Below are 24,096 nucleotides of genomic sequence, written 5' to 3' on the forward strand. Positions count from 1 at the left end.
ACACGCTCAAAGCCCGGGGTTCAACCCAAGGGAGATGGATGCTCTCCGTTGCTGCTCCTAACAGTACAGTGGGTTAGACTGTAAACCAGCACGGACCCTCTTTGGTATTGCCAGGGCTCAGCAGGGATTTCTCAGGGCAAACTTCACTGATGGGAATCTCCCTCAGACCTAGCCCAACTTTCCCCCCGTTTTATTTGATGACTTGCAGACGCAAGCAGCAGCAGTTGGCACCTGAACACTGCATTTGCGTTGAAGAGCCAGTGCTTGCAGGCTTTGGGAGAGGAGCACTCGAGGGCCCTTCTGCAGAGGAGGCGCAAAGGCCAGTTCAAGGTCGATGGGATGGCACCTGTTTAGACCACAGCCAGACAGCCTGTGCTCGTAAGCAGGCGGTATGACACAGGCACAGCTGCCATTTCAAGCATAACCAGCCCAAGGCTTAAATTTAGATATTTATTTCTTAGGATCAATAAATGACAAAATAAAATAAAATAAAGTACCATACAGTACAAAGGCTATATCAGGAAGTAACCATTTCATTGCAGGTTGATCAGTAAATACAGTATCAATAACAGCATGTTACACTGAAAGAGTGTTTCCCATTGCTACACAAAAGAATTTCACACCCTCTTCCTTCCCTTTGTCACAGAAAATATCACAAAGAAGACGCTGACACACTTTTAACATTCCTTTTTTTTCTCCCATTGCACAACAGGCCACAGAAAATAAAGCACACCAACATTTTGTATTTCAGAAAAAAAAAAGGTGCACTTTAAAAAATATTTTCCATAAATACAATATGTGCAGGACTATCGGGTGGCACGGCTGGGGAAGGACTCTTGATCACAAAGCCAGGACACAGCATCATGAAATTTTGGATTAGCGATTTCTGTTTTCCTACAAAACAAATCCAGACTGAGAACAGAAGAAGTTGTTGAGCTGTGATGTTAAGAACCAGACAGAGCTCTAGCAGATAAGGCTTTGTTTAAGCAGGTACCAAACAACACAACCAGGAAGACACCAGAGTAACACTCAAGGCGTTGCAGAGGACAGCTCCAGCGCTCTCACACCGAGGGCAGGCAGCGATGGCAGCCGCACAGATGATGGGTTCAAACCTGCAACACGAACTGTCTGCAGCAACAGCTCACCTTGGGTCTGCATTTCACTAAACGTTTGATGCTATAAATGCAAAGGTCCTGCGATTGTCACGTTTACAGCACGTGTCCCGCTAACCCTCCTCACCGACTTTTCCCTTTAGTTTTCTCCTTTACAGGTACCATCGCTGAAGAAGGTCTCATGCACAAGCTCAGCAGAGCGTTCACACACTGATGTGTACTGGGCCTTTGGTGAGAAAGTCCTGTCTGGGGGAAATTTCCCAATAGCATAACGACTTTGGAAATCTGATTTCACACGCTGCCAAATGGATGGCCCTGACAAGAACACTGTGAAGAGAAACAAAACCTCAAAATTATATTTGAAGAGGTCACTTGATAGACTCTCTTCAGATGGGAATCCCTCTGAATCCATCTGGCAGCACTTCACATCTGTGGGTTCAACAGATCTTTTTTTAAGTCGAAATAAACAATTCAAAACACTTGTAGGAAATTTGCATAGATGAACAGCATGCTGCACCAACGCTCACCCCTCTGCCCCAGCAGAGAGTTCAGACAACGGATGGGAGTGTGCATTTTGTCTAAGGGCAAAAGCCACCTATACTCGATTAGGTTTAAAGCGAAACCTTGTTGGGTTAGTAGTTCAACCGTTGCTAAAAGGCATGGAAAGAATAGTTTTTCTGGTATATACTGGGCATGTTGTACCTTTTTTTTTTCTATGGTATCATGCTTTCCTTTACAGAACTGTGGGGTCTTGCAGTGAGTTATCCTCAGTTCTTTGAGCTCAAAGGAACTAAAACTCTAAATTGAATATAGCAAAACTAGGTGAGTGGGGGGGAGAGGAGGAAATCAGCTGTAACTTACACTTCTCAGCTCACGGTAGTCAGATTTGACCAGTGGAAGAGGTAGCTTTGAGCTGCGATCTCAGATTAAGGCCACAGACTCAGGTCTGCTCCTGTGTTAAACTGCAGGAACAGAGCTGTAGAAGCCCACAAATTGCTTGGATAAATCCCTCCAAAGAGTCAGCTCGTCAGGACTTGGGCAGCCCAACAAACACTGAGAAAAGAGTTTGTGATAAGTTCGTTTTTACTCCAGCTTGTTCCCATTTTCATGTCAAACCAAAAATAAACCTACCACTTTCTCTGAGCTGTGATCAAATATTCTGTAAGCTGCCAGTGTAACTCAGTAGTGAAAGTCTAAGCTGAGCATCTTCTGTGAAACAATTTTTTACAGTGTTTTCTAAGATAATCAAGCACATTTCAGCAGGTTGGTGTTGAACAAGTATATTAATCATGTTTAACATTTCAAAAGCAACTGAGACACGCAGGATGTGAAATCCTAATGAAAGTCAAAGCAACACACAGTTACAGCTTCCGTGGGAGGTCTGAGAAACGACCTCCCTTCTGTTGACTCTGTTTAGAGGTAAAGTTAAAAAATTTGGGTCCTCTCCAGAAACATTTAAATAGTGTCTTGCCTGGAAGGCCAATGTTAAGTGTGTGACACTAAGACTCCTCTTCCTCTGCTCATCGTACCTGGACTTTCCCACAAGGTGGTATGTACAGGTCTTCTAGAGCTTCTTCTCCCAACCTGTCCAAGCCATTTCTAACACACATGCAGATAACATTTGCTGGTTCCTCACAGATTTCCTTCCAAAGAGAGACCAGTCTCCTTTCTTCTTATTTTTGGGTGCCATTGCCTGCTTTTCTTGCCAAAGAGGAATCAGCTGTGCACGAGCAACCGAAGTGTTTTGTCAGATATGATCTCTGCCCTCTGTTTGGTACAACCAGGGCAAGAAATTAAATGAAGGCATGACAGGACAGAGCCTGTAGTTTGACTGAATCAGAAGAAACTAAAGCCCCACTGATTTCTATTTTGAGCCCTTTCTTTTGAAGTGGTTCTATACTAGGCATTAAAATAATGTCCCATCCCTGGTAGGTGTGGTTGGAGGTCATGGATGATGGTAGCCAGGTCTACCATAGTAGCTATCTCTGTACAACTGCCAGGTTATAAATGCTCCAGAATTAGATAGCTATCGCTCACAACTCACAGCAAATGTCCCCACTGGTGTTTTCTCTATGTCCTGAGCCCAATAGGACCTAAACCACAAGTCCAGGGAGTTGGACTTATGAGCCACTTCCAACTTGAGATATTCTATGATACCACATCTGTAGCAGGAGAAGTCACTGGTACCCAGCAGATCAGTAACTGGTCTCCATCATTGTGTGATGGTTCACTGGGGCCAGATCCACATCTCCAGCATTGAGACTTCTGTCATGTACCAAGGATGCTCATTAGTTGAAGAGTGACATGGGATGGACAAAGCCCAGAAAGCTGAATTGAGCCAAGTGACTCTTCTAGTTTGTCATCATAAAGAGGCAAGCCCTGATCTCCTAACAAAGTGTGGTGTGAAAAAGGACACAAGGTCACCACCAGCAATTGGGGCAGGTTGCTCTCATCTCAGCAGCCTGGAGGCCTCATGAGCCTGGAGTTTCCTCATCTCTAAATGTAGGCCAGCTAACTGTTCTCCCTGGTAAAAAATAGGATTTGGCTGTATGGCAAAAGTAAGATTTTCCATTTCTGTTCGTTTTCAGCACTCCAGCTGGGGACAGCTTCCACATTCTTGACTTTTACGGAATCACAGAATCAATCAGGTTGGAAGAGACCTCTGGGATCATCGAGTCCAACCACTGACTCTTTGCCAGAGACTTTGTTATTTATTGGTGTTGCAGCACCAATACTAGCGAGAGAGGGGGTTCACTGTGCCAGGCACTGTATATGCCCTAAAGTGAAAGATGACCCCCATTCTCCCAGGCCACAGCCACCCTCATCTAGGTAAGGCATCATCTGTTGTTATTTAATTTCAAGGAGCCTGAGCGGCTCTCTTGAGCACCTAGCTCATATTAATCACAATTTAGATATATTTCTAAAATAACCACCTGGCTCCCTGAGTTTTCACTCCTCGTTCGTTGAACATGCCATAGATGAGCATGTCCATTTTCAAAAACCATCCTTTTCTGTTCAAAACTGCTTTCTCCTCATCAGACTCTGCTCAGTGCCACCAAGAGACGTGATCTCAAACCCTTGGATGTGAACATGGCATCTCTGCATTGAGAAAAGGATGAAATGCAGTATGGTTTTGCCTAAGTTTAACCTATTTTGGCTTCCCAGTTAACACTGCACCTGGATTTAGGCCAGGCTGAAGTTACAAAACATTTAGACATTACTCACAAGAGGCAAAGCCAATGCTTTAAAATAACCTCAAAGTTACTGGCAGAACGAAGCCTATTTTTCCAACAACAATGACTTTGCTAAACACATTTGTGTTATGTGAATTTGGAGACCATAAATGAAAGTCACAGTGGTCTCTCTCAAGCTTTGACTCCACGATGAAATGCATTTCCCTTCCTCCTTTGGCTTCAGTATGTAGTTTCCCTTGTGACCTGGCTGGAAAATGTGTGGTTGCTTGAGATGCTGTTGGATTTCCTGGTGAAGGCCAGTCGTTTCTTCTTCTTCCTCCATGGCAGGCACACGAGTGTGAGCGTAGAGAGGAAGATCTGTCGGAAGTTTGCAGACACCAGGTTGTAGAGGATGGGGTTGATGGCCGAACTGACGTAGAAGAGGACGTTTGTCAGCATGTAGAAGTAGTGGTAGAAGTTGAAAAGGAAACTAGAAGAACAGATGAAAGAAAAAAAACCTAAGTAGAGTGTGGAGAACTGAAATAATTCAGTCACAAGGGTGAGAAAAACTTGAGCTGTTTTTTCAGTTAACCTTTCTTGGCTGGGGACATGAGCTTACCAGTGGGAGTCAGTGCATGAGCCACCAGGAAAACATCTATGTTTTCCTATGGCTAAACGTAGGTCAAATGCCTCTGTAAAGGTCTTTCTCCAATAATTAACAGTTAGAAACTTACGTATGCCCTGGGGCCGGATGTGATATTTACCTCCTGCGTTCATTTTGTCTTCAAAACTAGACATGTGTGCAACTGAGAAGCCAGATGGAAATTTGTGTCTGTGTCATGCATATACATTAGCTTGACTTTTCTGGCTGCAGTTCTGATCTACAGAGCCTGCAGAAGAGCCAAGATCCAGTAACAGATGCAGCGCTCTCCTCCTCCCGGCAGTGAGAGCTGCATCAACTCATTCAGTGGGTCCCTGGGTTGGGATTTGTCTGTAATCTAGGAGAGCATTCTCTATTCTGGGGGCAAGCTGATGATAGCATGCTTTTGAAACTTATCCTGACCATCACAATATAATGTTTTCAACTAGAATTGGCTGCAAATACTCAGTTATTTTTTTTCTTTTGGAAATATCTTTCCTTGGGACAACTGAGACCAACAGCTCTGAGCTGGTAAATGGTTTATAAACAACATAGGTCTCATTTTCAAGAATATGTTCCCCAGGATCATTTTTCTCAGTGGAAACTGCAGACCTTTTTGTTAGTCTGAGCAATGTCTAACAAAAGATAAATAGATGTGTGCTGGAGTACATCACCAGTCCCTCCACACCCTCTCAGCACTGCCAAGTACTGCATGGCCCACCCAGCTCCTCCATGCAGAGTTTCTCTACGTAGTTGTGACGAATTAATATAGCAAAAATATCTCTTCTTCAGGTGCAGGCACATGCATTTATAAATGAACATGTCAAGCTGCTGCAAGCTCTTGATTAGCTACCATACTGATAGTTCACCATTCACAACATGCCTGTAAATTCAATGTTTTCCTAAAATTGCTTATGGCTTTTCAAAGAAGAAAAAAAAAATGTGAATACAACTACAATGCATTAATTCACACTAACTGCAGACAGACTTCTCTGCCCCTCTTGTGTAAAGCGAATGCAGTCGTTACATAATTGATTGCTGCTTTAAGTGCTTTTCATATAGGAAAGCAAACAACAAACAACGGTTTGTCCCGGTGTGTGCCTAGAGCTCTGTTCTCATGCTTGAGGATTGCGTTTGGTTTTTACTACGGATGGATGCACAATTCCATTCAGTAGACTGCTATATCATAAATTACTATTTTTTGTGCTTGGAGTTTATGAAATTTTAATGTCTCATAGTTGCTTTGCTTTTTGGTATTGTAGATTTTTCTTTCTTTTTGTGTTCATTGCAGGAAACAGATCCGGTCCCAGGGAGGAGAGGGGCGTAACAGCACGGGAGAAAAGACTGAGTGCATCTCATGGCATCTCAGGCTACCCTGGTGTATATCCCCAGACAGCATTAATGCTTAATTGTGTATTTAAAATGAACAATCAGTTCCATGGCTGCTTTGCTGAGGAATCTGGCCTGACGTGGCAGAAAGGATGCATGGAGCTGCTTGTGTGTCCTTACACATCTGTGAACAGCGCACATGCAGTCAGCGTAGGCGTGCAATTATCCCTAAATTCTCTGTGAATTTGGACATTTTCTAATCAGTGGCAACCACTAGTATTTAATTTTGATCCACTCCCTGCTAAACCCAGTAAATAACCTGCCCCACACTCAGTGAGCAGAGCAGTTATTTTCCCACCCGTGTAATCTCTCCTGTCACTAAGGCAATGTGGCGTTGTGGAGCTGAATTGTGTGTTGACAGGAGCTGCTCCATCTCAGGGCCAGTGATCGATATCTCCGCCATGGAGACAGCAATCCCCTTTGGAGCTATAAAACCCCCCTGTCCAAATGTCATTTCATCAAGGACTGTCAGAGGTGAATATCCATTGCTGTTGGTAACGGGGGCAAGTCTGTGGTCACAGCCACAGAAGGAGGGAGGGCATGCTGATGCATTTTGGTTCAAGCTAATGCTTCCTCCACCCACACCTGGGGGATTTAGATGATAAAACTAGACTCTTAATTTGACTGGCAATCATGGTAAGGAATCCAAAAGAAAAAACCAAAACAACAGTTAGGAGGTTGAGGCTTTAACCTCTTGCGTGGAGAACACCTTTGCTCCCAGCTCCCCACCTCCATCCCCAAGTCTGGTGGTGCCCCAGCTCCCACCTGACCCCACACCCCATCCTGGCATGGGGGGAGCTCGTCCCCCGAGTCGTGACTCACTCTGTCCAGTGACTGGAGGGGACATAGCAAAACATGAGACGCCGTATGTGATAAGGGAGCCAACAGACCACGAAGGCAATCACCACAGCACCTGCAAGGTATTAAAAAAAAACAATTACTTTTCATGAGCAATTCTTCATCGGGGGTGAAAAAGGGACCTGTCTGTGTGGTGTTTATCACTGTAAACTGTTTTCCTAAAGCCCCACTTAGTTCTTCTATTGCTGTTGTGCAAAGAATTAATAACCCTGAGGAACAACCAGCCTGCAAATGTCTGTAAAAACAAGAAATAATAGAGAACAGCAATAAGCAGGGGGGCAGTGGCACTATGAGCAAAAGAAGGTATGGTACAGATAAAGGACTGATGATGCCTAGTTCAGACCCTGGCTTAAACAAAACTGTATTTGCATCTGTCCTTGTGTTTCATGCCCTTGTGGCACTGGGTATTTTGTCCCAAGTACTCGCAGAGACAGTTAGTGTATGTTTTTCATCCAGGTAGACAGGGAGCCAGGGACACCATAATCCCATTAGTTTGTTACGCGGAGCCACTGGCCGCAGTCCCCGCGGTGCTGGGGATCATTAAACAGCCTCAGGAGCTGCTTGCTGGTGGCAGGGCTCGTCCTGCTGTTCTGTGCTTGTGCAATACCTGAGACAGTGATTACAAGACGTTTGGGTCTGGACGTTGCCATAATAAAAATGATTAATTAAAGGGTAAGCACAGAAAGATGATATGTTTTTTTTCCTTTCCAGATTCCTGCCGAGGGACATCAAGCAATGGAAAATAAAATGCAACAACTCTGCAGGTTAAATGTGCTGTTGGTAGAGTGTGTTTGTCAATCTAGATTAAAAAGTAGATATATTAGGCACTCAAGGGAAAGATTTGTTTCCTTTTGTAATATGCGTTTCAACCTCTGTAAGAAATGACAGGATTCTGGCAGCATCATAGCAGGAAATAAAGAAATCTCAGTTAAAACATAACACAATAAAAGACAAGAAGAAAATCAAGGCTAAGTAAAATAATTATGTTAATTTTTTATCACAAATTTGCTCAACAGAGAATAAGGGCTGCATCACTCTTGTCCTTTATGTGACCTGTACAGGGCTAGGAAGCAGCAAAGCTCTCTTACAGAGCTACGCACCACCAGTGCAATGTGGATTTGGCACGTGGAGGCAAAGGCTGCTTTTTCTTCTGCCTTGGGATTGAAAATATTTATGTGGATATGTCCCAAACCCAGACGCTGTCATCCCACAGGGTCTATGTCATAGCTCATACAGGAGATATGCAGAAGATGTGTTTCCCTTGAAAAACGTGGTCCAGGAGGAGCAAGTCTGTCTGTGATTGCATCTCCCCATCATACTGAAGCACAGGGGAGGCTTCAGTAACACAGCGGGGAAGGAGGAGTCTGTGCTCTGTTATGTGGGTGCCGTCACTGACAGAGTCACTGCCTAATTTGCACAGAAATTAAATAATTTCTGGTGTCCAGCTCCGTACTTACAGCCTTATTCCAACTCCATGTGCTATCTATTTATTAAACACATAACTAACAATGGAGACAGTTATATTCTTTTAGCATCAGCCTGCATGATGTATGAGAGCATCTTCCAGGAATGCTGCAAAAGCCATTTATTCGACAAAGTTTTAGGCAGCTGAAGGCACATGTTTTGGAAAGAAGGCTAGAAGGTCTGTCTTTATTCTCTTGTCCAAGTGAAGTCATTATTTCAATCTGAATATTTTTGGCTGCTATATGGTCATTGTGATCGCAGATTAATTCATCACTAGATGGCCTGCAGCTCTTCAGACGCCATCAAGTGAATGAAGTTGACCTGCGTTTGATCTTGCCCTGAGGAGCTTTGCTTGGACTTTGATGGGGACAGCCCAGAAATGATATGTGGCACAGGAGAAGTGGGGAGGTCCACCAGGAAGCTCGGAGGGAGCGCTGGATGCCTGCTTTGCTCTTCCACATTTCTGGGTACCTGCTTTTGGCCACCTCCAGAAATCAATTTCTCTGTCGGATGGACCTTTGGTTTGCCCTGCATGGAGCAGTCCACCCATGACTCCCCAGGAGATCCAACCCAGGAGCCACACAAGAAGCGATATTCTCCAGCCTCTCCCTCTCCATCCACCAGCCTCGAGCCAACAGGAACAAGCCAACATCTCAGCTTCAGTCCATCTGCTTTCCCAGTGCCTGTACAGGATTAGCTGGATTTTCAGGCTGTGAAAGCAGCTTCCCAAATGGCTCCCAACACGAGTTCATTTGTGCACATCATAATTTTTGCAGAAACCTCCACGCACTGGCACTTCCCAGCTGCTTACCCCTGCATGCAGCTCTTTAAGAACGGCAGGATCTGGATTCTTTCTACAGCCAATTTTTAGAGTCTCACACATCTGCCTGTTAAATTTACCAACACGTTAAATGAAAGTGGTTTTCTCCTGGTAAAGGATCTCTGCTTCTGTTGCTCAGACAGGGCTATGCTGAATAATATGGTGGCAGGGATCTATAGCAGCAAAAACGCATATTGAGAGAAATGTCTGCTTAACCTCAGCAAATGAATAGTCAATTAAGTAATCTGTGGTAATTCTGTAATATCACATGCAATCACTCTGCAATTAAAACTCTATTAAACACATAGCTAAGCGCATTGGAGACACTTATGGTCTGATTTGGAAACCCCAGCTGGGCAGCACGCTGTGCGGCTCTGTGCCGCCAGCCTCTGCCGCGCAGATCAGGAGACCCTGACCTGTATGTGTCAGCCTTAATCCGTATGTTTCCATTTTATCATACCAGGGATCAAGCAGATTTAGGGTGGCAATCCTGCCCTGTTGGGTCCCCTCCCCAGGGATGAATTTGAAACACAGCAACGTGTTAACTTTCATCTAACACAGCGTGAACATGCCCTTTTCTGCCTGATACCCAGTGCTGCTGTCTTGTGCCTCCCCAGGCACATGCTTATTAAAGCAGATGAGTTGTAAAACAAATGATGGGAAAAGTGGCTGCCGAAATGATTTTTTTATTATTGTTACTGGCTCCTAGGACCCGTTCTTCATCATCTCTTGGCTTCACACATGGGTTTCTTTGGTGGAGTAAGATGGGGCAGGTCAGCCTGGTGCAGCTGAGCACTGCCTGGGGAAGGATTTGGACCAACGTGTGGTGGGGGTGACTGTCCGGAATGGTGTTTGTGAGGTTGGAGATTTCCTGCCTCTATTTTTTGAACTAAAAATAAATCAGACCCATCCCTCACTTCTAATTAATTCAATGGGGTTTTAATAGGAGCAGGGCTGCTGTATGAACTTCATATTTTTCCCACATTTGAGCAAACAAGGTGCCAAACCTGCGAGCCCAGGGCTGGGGAGCGGAGAGGGGACCTGAACAAGCCAACCCTGGTGGGCCAGGGGTGCGGGGGAATGATTCTTCCACCCAGCTGCATCTTCATTTCCCTTCTAAATTGAACTCCCAATTTAAAAGTGTATTAAAACCTGAATTATTGCGTCCTGTGGCTTTCTATTTAGTGTTATAGTGGCTCTATTCTCTGTCTGTTTGAACCGCATCCCAGGGAAGAAGGGGAGAGAGGAAGGAGAGGCGGCGGAGGACGAGCCCTTGTTTGTTTATCGCGCAGGAAGTCCTGCAGAAGGAAACATAAATTTTGAGTGACATCTTTTTCATTGTGCAAAAAAAGATTTAAACTGTGCCAGTCCTGATTTTCAGACTAAACTGGATGTGGAAGCAATCCTGGAAGTTAAATTATATTAGGTTGCACTGAGTATTTTATTTTACCTTGTGTGTATCCTGTGGCTGAGGCTGGGAGACAGCCCTTCTCCAGGGCCAACGTCTTGAAAAACTCACGTTGGGTTAGCATGAGCACGGAGCAATATTTCATGTGTAAAAAGGCCCTGGTGACTGCTTGGCGGCCAACTCGGCTGAGTGTGGGAGCCAAACTCGGGAGGGATTTTCAGCCTCCTGTCCCTCTTCTGGGGCCGTCGGAGGCTCAGTGTGACTCAGAACACTGGGAAGGCGATGGGTAATATGCCACCGCTGCCGGTTCACACGGGACCCCAGGGATCTGCTGCAGTACAAAGCACTTGGATAGTGTTTTCCTCCTTGCTTTACCTCTCCCATCCCTTCCAGGGTTGTGCTGAGTCACAGCCCTGTGGCTCCGGGGTGGTCCTCGGTGAGAGTATTCCTCCGTCCTCTCCTCCTTTCTCTCCAGGAAAGGGAGAAAAGAGATGCTGCTCCCTCTTTCATCCACCTCCACTGTTGCTAAGGCCTCCAAAGGAGCTCAGATCCATCCTTCCTTGATAGTTTTGTTCAGATTACTTTGGCTCATTTCTTTTTCTCTGCATTTCAAGGGGAGCTGAAATGCATACAGCTGGGGAACAGCATGCTGTAATTTCTGAGCAAAGGTAGGAGCTGTCTGGGTATGACCCATAGCAAGCGGCCCGGCAGAAAGAGACCTGGGGGTGCTGCTCGACAGCCAGCGAAACATGAGCCAGCAGTGTGCCCAGGTGGCCAAGAAGGCCAATGTCATCCTGGCCTCTATTAGGAATAGTGTAGCCAGCCGGTCTAGGGAAGTGATCGTCCCTCTGTACTGGGCACTGGTGAGGCTGCACCTTGAATACAGTGTCCAGTTCTGGGCCCCGCACTTCAAGAAAGATGTTGGGGTGTTGGAGCGAGTCCAGAGGAGGGCGACCAAGCTGGGGAAGGGTCTGGAGGGTCTGACCTATGAGGAATGGCTGAGGGAGCTGGAGGTGTTTAGCCTGGAGAAGAGGAGGCTCAGAGGTGACCTTAGTGCAGTCTACAACTACCTGAAGGGAGGTTGTAGCGGGGTGGGAGTCGGCCTCTTCTCCCAGGCAACTAGCGATAGGACAAGAGGACACAGCCTCAAGCTTCACCAGGGGAGGTTCAGGTTGGACATTAGGAAGCATTTCTTCTCAGAAGGGGTCTTTTGACATTGGAAGGGGCTGCCCAGGGAGGTGGTGGAGTCACCATCTCTGGAGGTGTTTAAGAAAAGACTGGACATGGCACTTAGTGCCATGGTCTAGTTGACATGGTGGTGTCAGGGCAATGGTTGGACTCGATGATCCCAGAGGGCTCTTCCAACCTGATTGTTTCTGTGATTCTGTGATCTGAACAACATCTCTCAGCCTTTGCTGCATTTCAGCTCACCAGCAGCCGTGTGTCTCCAACGCTGCCCAAGGAATGCACGCTCCAGCTGGTACTAGTAACATATAAGACAGTGTTATGGGGCTCATGGCAGGGATTTGCATTAATGCTGATTTCTGCAGAAACAGCCCTTGTGTATTCAAAGTTCCTAGGTTTTATATATTATTTAGTCAATGCCATTACAAAAGAATCTCTCACAAAGGGGAGCAAGAGTCACCGTGCCGTTTGATATGAGAGATGGTGAAAGCCGGGCCAAGTGCAGATGTAGCTGGCACTGCCTAGTTAAACCTCAAGGCACTATTTATATTAACATGATGAACTACCTGACAGGTCGCAGGCAATATTTATAGCAGCAGGCCCCCAAACTAGGGATTGTGGCAGCTGCAAGGGTGGGTATGAGCCTAGTAAAATTAAAACTGCTTATGCTGGCATTTGGGTCACAAGGCTGCAGAAGAAAGGATTTCCATAAAAGTCTATAACAACCAGCGGACATTGGGGACCACCAGTATGTACCAGTAGTACTCAGGAGAGCAAAGAAGGAGAAACTGGGAATAACTATGGACCTGGGGAGCCGTCAGCTCATTTAGACACCACTGAAAAACACGCAGCATTTGCTGGATACAATCCTCCTCTGCTCTTGCACATATTACTGAGCAGTGTAAACATTAAATTTGACTCCTTAATTTCCATTCCCAGCAGCCAGAGATCTGCTTTTCGTCCTTCTGTATCCTTTTCCTTCTTTTTTTTCCTGCTGTGGGAGGATTGTCTCTTTTTTGGATTAAGGTGTAGAAGATGCTATCTTTCTTGAAAGGAGCCACGTTCCCCTAAATACTTCTTTGTTAATGGCAGAGAGACAGCAGAGTGAATAGAAAAACCTTTTGGCATGCCAAACCAACGTATTTTACTCAGACTATATTCTCCAGTCCTGATTTTCAATGGCTTCAGCCAATAGATTTGAAAATAGATGCGAATTCCTGTCCCTGCTCACGCTCGTGATTAAGTCATCCACTGGCACCAGTTTCACCCATAAGGAGCAAGGCAGAAAATGAAGGTTAAAAGCTATCCCAAGAACAGGGTCCAAGCAGCACGTCCCTGATGAGACAGTGCAAACCAGGGTGTCTTCTTCAGTTTCCTTCTAAGTTAATTAATTTTTGGGAAAAGAAAGAAGTAGTTGCTTGATTCCATTTAAACTTCGTTTGTGCCATTCCCACCAGGGACGTCCGGGTGTTTGGAGGAGAAGGAAGAAGAAAGAAAATTTCCCCTTTGGAGGACAGGAAAGGGCTCCTGTCTTCTCCTCACCAGGTTCAAGGCTCTTTCTATTCAGTAAATCAGGTATAACCTGAACTGGCATCCTCTGCAGCCCCTTTCCTCTCCAGTTTTCAGTTTCACGTGTCCTTTGTTCCTCCTCGAATGGTTTCTGCTGCAGATGGACCCTGGGGCTGTATTTACCACATGCTTCTGCAGTGACTAAGGCCCTGGCCAGACTTTATGTTTAAAAACACATCAGTTAGCTTTTTAAACACTCATATGGACAGGGTTTAACACCTGGAAAATCTGCTTGCTGGGCATGACCAGCCCTAGAGTTGTCTTTAGAGATGCAGCCACAAGAGCCTGAATCCCAGCAGAAATGGCTCACCAGCCCGGGCTGCAGTGCCAGCGAAGGGACGTGTTTGGGAGAGGAGAAAAAAGAGTCTCCCTGTCCTGAGAGGTGCAGCCGTGGTCCCTTTCTGCTCCTCAGAGGGTGTTTATACAGCGCTCCGATACTGCTCTCTTTATGTCACTTGGCAGGCTGTAAAGTAAACCTACACGTACAAACATCTCTGAGAAATATATACAACCGTTATAGAGCTAATTTATCCTCCCGAATCTCCACGTGACACTTCAGCTGTCAAACTCAGCTTCCACTCACGCTTAATGCCACAGGGGTTTTGCTAAACCCCACTTGGAGTTGCTCAGACTTTTTACTAGGGATACAAACTGCCATGAATTTAGTGCCTTTCTTGCATAAGAAATGATTCATGGACAAATCTGATTTCCTTAGAATACAGGAATTACGAAATACAACTGTTTAAGGAGCAGGTTTTCAGACTGGTGCTCTTCTGTGTATTGTGGCTGCAAAGTACGAGCTATTTGTTTCTCCTGTTTGCGGGATGGTTACACTAAATCCCATAGCAATATTTTCCTCCTCAAACAGATCTCTCCAACTTGGAACATCAGTGAAAAGAAATTAATGAACTCCTTAAAACACTTGTTCAGAAGGGGAGTTATTCATGCACACATTAATGAAATGCACGCCGTATGGATACTTCATTAACATTTGGCATTTGTCTAGTATTACTTGAAGAAATACAGAGACCCTGAAATCATAATTTTAAAATTCTTTGATGTTCGGTAAAAAAAATGTGGTTTGACTTCATCTCCTCAAAAGCATCTTGCGGAGGCATCACCCAGACAGCTGTGGGAGACTGAACGATATTCTTTTAATTGGTTAAACCTCTCTAAGTGCTTTATAATTGCTTTCGCTAAGCAGCTTCTGTAATGGAGCAAATGCTACCTGGAACTGATTGCATTTTAATGGGCTTAGCCAACGTCCACCCAGGGACGTGCAAAGCCTCCCCTTGGTGTCCATCAGTTTGTCTCAACGTTGTCAGAGCTCAGCTGTGCCATTCAGTAACTCCTTCCTTCCATCCATGGTGGGAACCGACCTGACAGGCAGTCGGGGAGGTGTTGAAGGCTGCTCAGAGGAGAATGGGCTGCAGGCTGGTGCACTGATGGGGACAATTAGTCTATGTCACAAAACTGTCCCCTTCTGAGAAGATACATTGGCCAAACATTGTTTTCAGCTTGAACCAATCTCAAATGTGCCCTGATTTTTGAGCAGCTGTTGGGAAATGTGAGACTGAGAAGATTTAGATTGCCTCTCTATGTCTGGATACAAGATGCAATGGTCTGGGCAGTGTATGTGAGGTTTTACCTGCTGAAGGGTGCTTCTTCGGAAGGGTGCGTGTGTGCATGTGTGTGTTTAGGGTTTATTTAGGAAGTTTTCTGCCTTGCCAAATGATTGGCACATCAGGCTGTGCTATCAGAGAAGCTTCACCCTTCCGTGAAGCATCACACAGCACCCAAGAGACTCAGCTTCCCAGCACTACAACACAGCCAAGGAATAATAACAAAAAATGGAGGTGGTTTATAACTGGAGAAATGGAAGGGATATTGGATGGATGAGGGAGGGGATGAAATCTGTGGGCAGGAGGTATTTTTAGCGGCAGCACTGGTGCAGACGTTGCACTGTTACCCTCACAAAAGAGCTGGGAAGCTGCCAGCACCTCGAGCTCTCTGAATTTGGATCCTGACACCTGGGAAACACTGACAGCAGAGAGGGAATTACAATCAGAAATCACACGCTTAATGAATTAACGAGCTGGCTCCCAGGCAGCAGGGCTGACATGTTCCTTGATCCTGATCTCCCTAATTATTTTGTACATGACCAAAGTCAGACAGAGCCAAGAAAATACCTAAATGCTGGGAAAGAGGAGGAAAATGATGTTGTGGATGTTTTGAACGACGCCGTTAGCCTGACCACTTTTAGCTCCTATTTCAATGTAAATAAATACATAATCTCAGTAGATCTGGAGGAAGGAAGGAAGGTGTTTGCTGCTCTGATCTCATCCAACAGCTCTGCACACCATGAACTGCAAAAAATTCTTTTCTGAGCACTACTTTTACAAGTTCTGAAACATTTCACACTTAAAATCAAGTTTTGAACTTCAGCCCAAAGTTCACTTTTAGAAATGGAAAATACTTTGACCCTCATGAAGGTCTGATTTTGTGCCAACAGTTTTATTAGCGTGGACAAGTGTTGTTTTTCTTTTTCCATCCTCTTCCATAAACTAGCCTAGACTGTGTACACGGTTTTGGCTGCCATGGATCCCAGGATAAATCATGGGCGTCCTTGTTTATTTTTTTGCTACTTTTCAGACAGCTCATGGTTTATTAAAAAAAAAAAAGTAGCGAGGAACAGGTGGACAAAAGTAAACATGAATCAAGCACCTCCAGTAATCAAGTGCATCTGAAAAATGAGATGAAGCAGGATTGCGCTCACACGTGCCAGATAAAAAAAAGCCTTTCTGCATGATGTGGTGAATCACAGACAAAACTGACGGTGGATTTCTTATTTGCTGGGTCTTCCTCAGTCCAGAAGAGGAGCAAGCGGCTGCTTTCACACTGCCTCCCCAGCAGGGAAGGGAGCTCAGTCCTGCTGCTGGGCTGGCACTGCAGAGATGCACGTAATAGCTGCGCATCGCTGCCCGTGGGGCTGCGTCTGACCCACTTTTACACCATTTCAGGCTCTAGATGGACACCCTCACTTCTGCTAACTTCTCTCAGCTTTTGCAGTACATAACAAAAGCAAAAATTTGCCTGGAGAAGAAAAAAGAATAAAATTAAGGTTATTGTTCAGAGAAAAGGTCTGTTTTTCAGCGCGTCAGAGGAAACGTGGACCTGTTCATGAGGGATGCTCTTCCAGCACCGCCGAGCAATGCCCAGGGAACGGCAGGTGTAAATTTAGGTTTCTCTGTTATTATTCATGAAGACCTCTCTCCTCTTGATGTTAAAAGAGTACACAACACTAAAAGGAGAGAGAGAGGTGTGAGATGTTGTAGCGCAAGTGAGAAAATGCAGCTTCTCACTTAATGGCAGGAGGCAGAAGCGTTAAGAAACAGAAGAAGATAGCAGGGAACCAAGGGACTTGCATGGCCCCATCCTTGAAGGCCAAACCAGGACAGTGCTGAAGCAAGGCTCACTTCTTATCCCCCTGCAGGATAAGGGGGGATAAGTGTGCTGTGTCCACTCCAGCTGATCTCATCAAACCCAATCCCATGAATTAAGTTTGGTTTTAAAACTACATCAGTCCCTCGGTCACACTCAAAGCCTAAAATCAGCACCGGCTGAAAGAGAGGTGTTCAGGCTGGAGCTGGCCAGAAACAGAAAAAGAGACAGGAAAACTTGATGTTGTCAAGTTGTTTCTATTTCACAGAACATGAAATAGGTTTTTTTCCTCAAATTTGAAATTTTCATTTATGAACTTCTCCCCCATTAAGCACAATTAATTAAATAATACTCAAATATCTCTTTAGCTTCCTTTCTCTATAAGATTTTTTTTTATCCTTTAAGGGAAGATTAGAACTCAGAAAAGTGACCCTGGGAGAAAGAGAAAATAGTGGAAAATAGTAAAATTCCCTAGAAAACTTCCGGTGACTCAGCAAGAAATAGATGAAGAAGGAAAGAGACCAAGAGAAAAAAGAAAGTTATTTTCCAAAGTTCAGATCTCTAGGACAAGAATTGAACAATTTTGGCAAATGTCAAAGCATTTGGGGGCAATTTGGATTTCCAAAAAGAGCTAATTTTCATTTTAAATATGTTTTGGGTGAAAGCATTTACCGATTTCAACCTATTGCTCTTCAAATCGTATTTACTTAAGACACCTCTAGCCAGCTGCATGCCAAAATATGTGAATACTCACGTAGGACCCTCACGCCGTGCTTCAAGGCTTGCACGCGGCCGGGCTCCATGGACATGCTGAGCATCGTCTGCTGCCCGCCGATGGTGCAGACCTGGTTTTCCTGGGCAGCCTGCTTGAACATGACCATGAGCTGGTTGGCGATGATGGTGTTGAGCACAGAAATGACGACCATGGGGAAGACGAAGGAGATGAAAGTGTTGACCTGCGAGGGAGAGATGTGGCACGGTCAAGGGTCAGTGGAGCAGGAGATTGTGTTTTATTTCTCAGCAATTGAGAAACAGCCTGCCATGGAAAGCTTTCTGTTCCCTCCTCTTACTCTGCTGGCTTTGGCTTTTGAAGCCTTATTGCAAAGAGGGAAAACTCAACCACCACTGATATATATTCATTCACGTGGGTCAACACTCAAAAAAGGCAAATTCATTCACATCCAGTTATGCTGTCTTCCCCTTTTCAGTGCAGTTCATTGCCAGAAATGTCTCGACCGAAACATGCCATTGATCTTTTCATCTCTGTAACAGCAGGATGCTTCTTAGCTTTCATTGTGCGTAGTGTGGCTTTTAAGTAACAGTTTGCTATTGTATTTTTTCTTTATTACGAGCACTCCCTGGGATCTTTTTAACTTTCTCTTTTGTGTTCTGCCCTTTCCTTGTGGATTTAATGACAGCGTTTTGTTATCTCATAATCAAATTATCCAATAAACCTTGTGCCTTAAAGGATTAAAATTGATTGGAATAAACAAGTGGAAGTTGTAATGTTTTTAGTACAAATTATTTGATTACTACTGTTTTGATAAAATTAAATGGAGGATCAAATTAAGCAGTGATTGAATCAAGTGGAAGTCACTGTTCGTGTCAAATAAAAGCAGGAAGGCTTTGTGAGGACTTTCTGCACTGTCTAGAAATCCCGCTGGAGCTGAGCTTCACAAACAGCAACCCAGGGAAACAGCGGCACGTGTAGGATTTGCTTGCATGTTTGTGACAAGGCTGCCGTGGTGGGACGGTGAGCTGCTGTGCTAACCCTCCCCGCAGCACAGAGGGGCTGGGTGCCTTTGTGGTCACTTTGCTCTGTAGGAATTCAGAAATGCCAGAAATGAAGGGAAAAATGGAGAAAAAATCCAACCACCCCCTCCCAGGATGCTACAGGGGATCCATAAAAGACAGAAATAAGCAGCACATAAGCATATGGGGAGCGAGTGCACTGGCAATCAGAATAACTTAAGTTTCTTTGTTCATAAATTTTAAAAAGATGCAGCTCCTCTTTCAGTGAAGACAGGCAGTGGTGGTGTTGCCAAAGTTTTCTTTAGATGGCTCAAGTCTCTATACAGCTTTGTGCTCCAGAGCTCAACGCGTTCAGCAAAAGTACCAGCTGGGTTTCATCTCTCGCAACCCACGTAGCGAGAACATCATCTCCCGTTTATGCTGGTGATAATAATAATAGAGCTCCCCTGTGGACTGAGGAAACTCCTAGATACGCCCCACCATTACAAGCTGTTAATGGCCTCTTTTGTTAAATATATAGCAGTTTTCCAAGCTTCTAAACCAACACATCTCACAGCCTCCTGCATATAAAGAAGAGTTATCTTTTGGAGTCGCCTCTAGTTGCAAAGAAACATCATTAAGCAGTGGGGACCAAGTTCTCAGCTGGTACAAAATGACACGGTTTCACTGAGAGAGTAATGTGTGCTTGTAAAGAACCTCCTCCATTTATTTAACCTTCACGATGCAGCTGGGCTGCGTTGGTGCACACGGGGGTGAAATGACTTGCTCAAACTTACTAGATCAGACTAAGAAATAAGCCCTGTAGTTCCCCACTGCTATTTCTATGGCTTTAGTAGCTGAATGTCCTTCTTTCCTACTGCTGAACAATGTTTGCACATCAGCAAAAGGAAATGCTTAACTCTGGAAATGCTTCACTCTATCACCTGAGCTTCAGAGTTTATTTGCTTTTGTTCAAAAACTTTGCCCTAGCTATAAATCACTCTTGCCTAATAGAATTAAGCAGAACTCAAAAAGCCTTTTCTGAGCTTTCTTTAAAGCCTTGATTCATTCCATAATTGTATTATGAAGTCTTTAAAGAGCTTGGGAAATTGTCTAGAATAGCATTGACTTACCCTTTTATGAGTTGTTACGGTAAAAGTGTGAAAATTGCATGCTTTCTGTGAAAGGGCCTATTTGAAGATTTTTCTGAAGATTTTTCTAAAGATTTGTCTAAAACTCTCATAGAAAAAATCAATATTTTCCCCAGAGGCAGAAGGTTTTAATTTGTGGAAAGAATTATTTGCAAACACAAACTCTTGAGGACTGTAAAGGCTAGAAAAGCTAATCCCCCTCCTGCAAACCCTCTGTACACAGTGTTTTTTCTGGCGAGCTGCTTGCTGGGTTGTGTGAGCCCGGACCCCAGCACACTGTGCACGGCAGTGCAGTAACACTTCATTTCCAGGTGACTTTGCACACTGCTGGAGCCTCAAACACCTCTTTAAAGCCAGTGGCAAGTTTCCCACCTGCTTCAAGGGGAGCTGGTCTGGGATCCCAGGACTACACATACAGAGGTCTTCAGGAGGAGGAAGACTTGTGCAGGTGTTTAATGGGATTTTTTACAGCACTGAAACTCCTAACATCGGTGGGACTAAAGTGCTACGGCTGTCAGTGAACACCTACGGGAGCCTTTGGGTCCTTGTATACCTTTACAGATCGCTCTGGCCTCAGGAAGGAGGATTTAGACAGTGTCCAGGTTCATTTTTGACCTGAAAGTGTCAGGCTTTATGTTGGCTCACCATGGGAAGGACAGCTTATGTGGTACTGGACATAGACGAATTCTGTGTTCAGGTTTGTTTGGATGTACAAGCAGGGTGGTCTGGCCATACCTCTGCCTTCACCAAGTGTGGTTCAGTCGGATTCTCCTCTCCATTAAAACTGATGTGTTTGCAGTGTGAACCCACCAGATCCGAGGTTTCTTCTCAGCACCATGACGTGCAGCATGAGCGCAGTGCAGAAGCACAAAGCTGCGCATGGAAAGGCTTAGCACTGCCTGCTCTCTAGTGTAAAAAAAACCAACACCAGACACCCTGTGACTGTGTGCTAAACCCTCATGAAAAAAAAAGAAAATCCAATACTACGATGTTTGCCACTGGCAGGAGAGAATGAAACACTAAGCCACTTTCACGCTGCTGTCTCTCCTGTAATCAGCGCAGTCCTAAAAGCCATTCAAACACCAGGCTGGCAGCATCTGTGGGATGGGATTAGTCCTCAGGACCAAATCCTGTTTTGTCTCGTACAGAACAACCAAACTCTTTCAATGATAATATTATGAATAGTTCTGGTTCTTTGCTTTTTTTATTATAAATACTTTCAGTGGAGGTGTTTAACTTGGCTGCGATTGTAAAAGATTTTTGAACTTGCGTCTTGGTGTTTTCCCACAAGCTGGCCTTTTTTCTAAATAAGTAAATGAAGTCCCACAAAGCAAATGAAGCGTGAAATGCTGGTGGCAGCAGCAGCACGGCATGGTGCACCGCACTGGGGCATCCCACGAAGCACCAGCCGGGATCCCCTGCCAGCAGGAACAAGACTCCCAGCGCAGACTGAGGGGCAGCTGAGATTTAGGGACAATTTTAGCTCTGGGTTATGACAGCAGTTTCGTGGCAGGCACCAGTGATGTTCCCTCGTTGCCTGATAAATGAGGTGACAGCAGAGACAAATTCTTGGTCTCTTGTCAGTGCCATTTCTCCGGCACCTTCCAGCAGTGAGCTGGGATGCTCAATTTTTCCCCCCTTCTCTTCAGGGATATGAGAAGGACAATTAAAATGGGGAGAAGAAATGTGGACGATGGTGAGCTGGTAAAGCTTCACCTGCACTGACTAAGCTTCTCTCATACTTCATTTCTCCACGGCATGCCTGCCTGCCAGCTGGGAAATGCTAGGAAATGGCTGTCAGCCTTTCTGTTTTCTGCTGGCGAGGATTTCTCATTGCAGAGACTCTCCTCTGGTCCAGCCACCCCTTGAGGGCATGCCTGGGGAAATGGCTGAGAAACCCAAAAGGAGCTGAAAAGTATTTCAGGAGGAGATCTGTCTTTGCTGGTTTCCTGGAAGTGATGATGGAGAGGACTGAGGATGCAGGGTATCATTTGGTTCGTGGTTTTGAGCACATCAATTAAACCACATTGCTGGGATTTAACAATCTACCACATTCTGGTCCCCCTCATTTCCAATGGAAATGAAAAGTAAATCATCCTCCCCCTGACTGTGGAGGCAGTATTGTTAGCATATGTCAGTCAGAAAAGCACATTCTGCTACATCAACATTCGGCTGCCAAAAAAAATCTTATTTGACTGAATGTGCTTTACAAAATCACCAGTTATCTCACTCAGTGGCCGGAATTAGCAGTTTTTTAACCACCCAGCGGATAACTTCAGCCTTTAATGAGCACAGTGCCACACTCCTGGATACGGCAACGTGTGGAAGACAGAGCAGGAAGGGGAAAGGCACATGGCGCTGGCATGCCAAAAGGAGCATTTGGCAATGGCACTCCTGTTTGATGTTCACAGGATGTATCTGATGAAAAATCCAAAGGGCTTTTTTTTTTCCCCCAGAAAATAAATTACCATCTAATTAACCCCATCTTTGCATAGCTTTCCAGATTTTCATGCCACGTATCTAGCCGTTATCAGCTAAATGCCATTCCTTAGATACAACAGGGCAGGAGAGGTCTGTGTTTGTGAGTGATGGAAGAAAATGTACTGGTAGATATTTATATCAGAAGAAAATGCATGTTACTACAAGGCTTACGGTGACAGCATGCACTGTTTGAGGTCTGCAAGGTGCAAGTAACCTGCAACCTACTGCAAAACAGGGCTTGTTTAGTATAAGGTGGTAATACGCAGGAACCACTCACGGGCCAGTGGTCCTCCCCTCTCTGTGTTGGCTGGATGCCTCTGATGTTGTCTCTGGCTAACACCAGACATGAACTCTTCCAAAGGGCTTAATTTAGCTCTAGCATTGAGATCAGGAGGATCTGCTTAAACTCTGTTTTCATTAGTGTTTTGTGTTTGCTCCAGAGTAGTGATGTTTTCCTGGTAACATCCCTTCTCTCTTTAGATCCATGGCCATCATGAGAGAATGACCAGTCAGTGTGGATTAAGTTATTAAGAATAACCAACGTGTAACATTTTCAAGCCTGTGTGTGGTCCCACACTGAGGAACTATAATGGGAAAGCAGAGCAGCTAATGATCTTGAGAAGTTAAATTAATCACATGCTCTGCAGGAGTTAATCAGATACAGACCAGATGGAAATAAATTGCACACTGACAAAAAAATCCATCATATCACTATGGCAAAAACATTCCACCAGCTTTCCCATTCATAAATCTCCCTCCATGGAGAAATCATTTGAAAAAAAAACATCTGATGCAGAACAACTTAAATGAGTCTCTTGCTCATGAGGGGTTGGCAAAGATGTCAGAGCACTGAACAATGGTGGCATTCCTGAGCTTGACTGGATACCTGAAGAGATCATTTAATCTCATTTCTGTGCATAGTTACAACCCTGTGGCCTAAAGTATTTTCAGATTTATCGTAAGTAATAGCAAAAAAGTATGATTCATACATAAGCGGTTGATATAAAGCTTACTATTCCTAATTGTACACAAAGATAATACCTAAGTATCAAACTCCCTGGGGACTCCAAAGCTCTTCATTACCTTGGTAAATGCCAGAAAACCACCTTCATTGTAACTATTCATAAGAGAAAACGTCCTCCTCTCCTGATCTTTGGGAAAACCAGTCTCAAACCTGAATGGTTCTTCTGATTCCAGCTCCCAAAGAGAGAGAAAAGTTGTGAAATTCAGGAAATCCTGGAAATAATGGACTGGAGAATGGGCAAATGGGAAGGTTTTAAGGTTTGCCACTGTGTTGCAGAATGCCTTGTACATCATGGATATCCAGTTTTATCACTTGATAAAACTGAAGGATAAAAGAATGTTTATCTAGAAAAATGAAAGAGTAAAACAGTTAAAACCCAACCCCAGACAAAAAAAAAACCAAACCAAACAAGTCCTCAGTAGGAGTACACTTGATGATGATGATGATGATGATGAAGATAATGAAGATGGGTTTGGGGAACTTGTACATCTCACTTCAGTTAATCTAGGGCCTCCTGCCACTGATTTAAGAGGGATATCTGGAAGCTAAAAGGGAAAGGTTCTGGCCTAGAATGGCTGTTGCCTCCCCGTACCTGGTGAGGGAGGAAGGAAAAAGTGACAGAGCAACAGCGATGATCCTCCATCACGTTG

At 44.7% G+C, this 24,096-nt stretch overlaps 1 protein-coding gene across 1 annotated transcript in view; it reads right to left on the reverse strand.

Moving 5' to 3' along the window:
* Positions 1–4,525: 4,525 nt before the first annotated feature.
* The window catches only part of NTSR1 (neurotensin receptor 1), a 52,279-nt gene continuing 32,708 nt past the window's right edge, over positions 4,526–24,096 (reverse strand). The window contains exons 2-4 of the mRNA XM_068416448.1: positions 17,814–18,015; positions 7,137–7,227; positions 4,526–4,775 (exon numbers count right to left, since the gene is read on the reverse strand). Of these exons, the coding sequence (XP_068272549.1) occupies positions 4,526–4,775; positions 7,137–7,227; positions 17,814–18,015 (543 nt within the window). The remainder of the gene's footprint in view (positions 4,776–7,136; positions 7,228–17,813; positions 18,016–24,096) is intronic.

Source organism: Nyctibius grandis, chromosome 19, assembly GCF_013368605.1.
Source record: "Nyctibius grandis isolate bNycGra1 chromosome 19, bNycGra1.pri, whole genome shotgun sequence".
Lineage (NCBI taxonomy): Eukaryota > Metazoa > Chordata > Aves > Nyctibiiformes > Nyctibiidae > Nyctibius > Nyctibius grandis.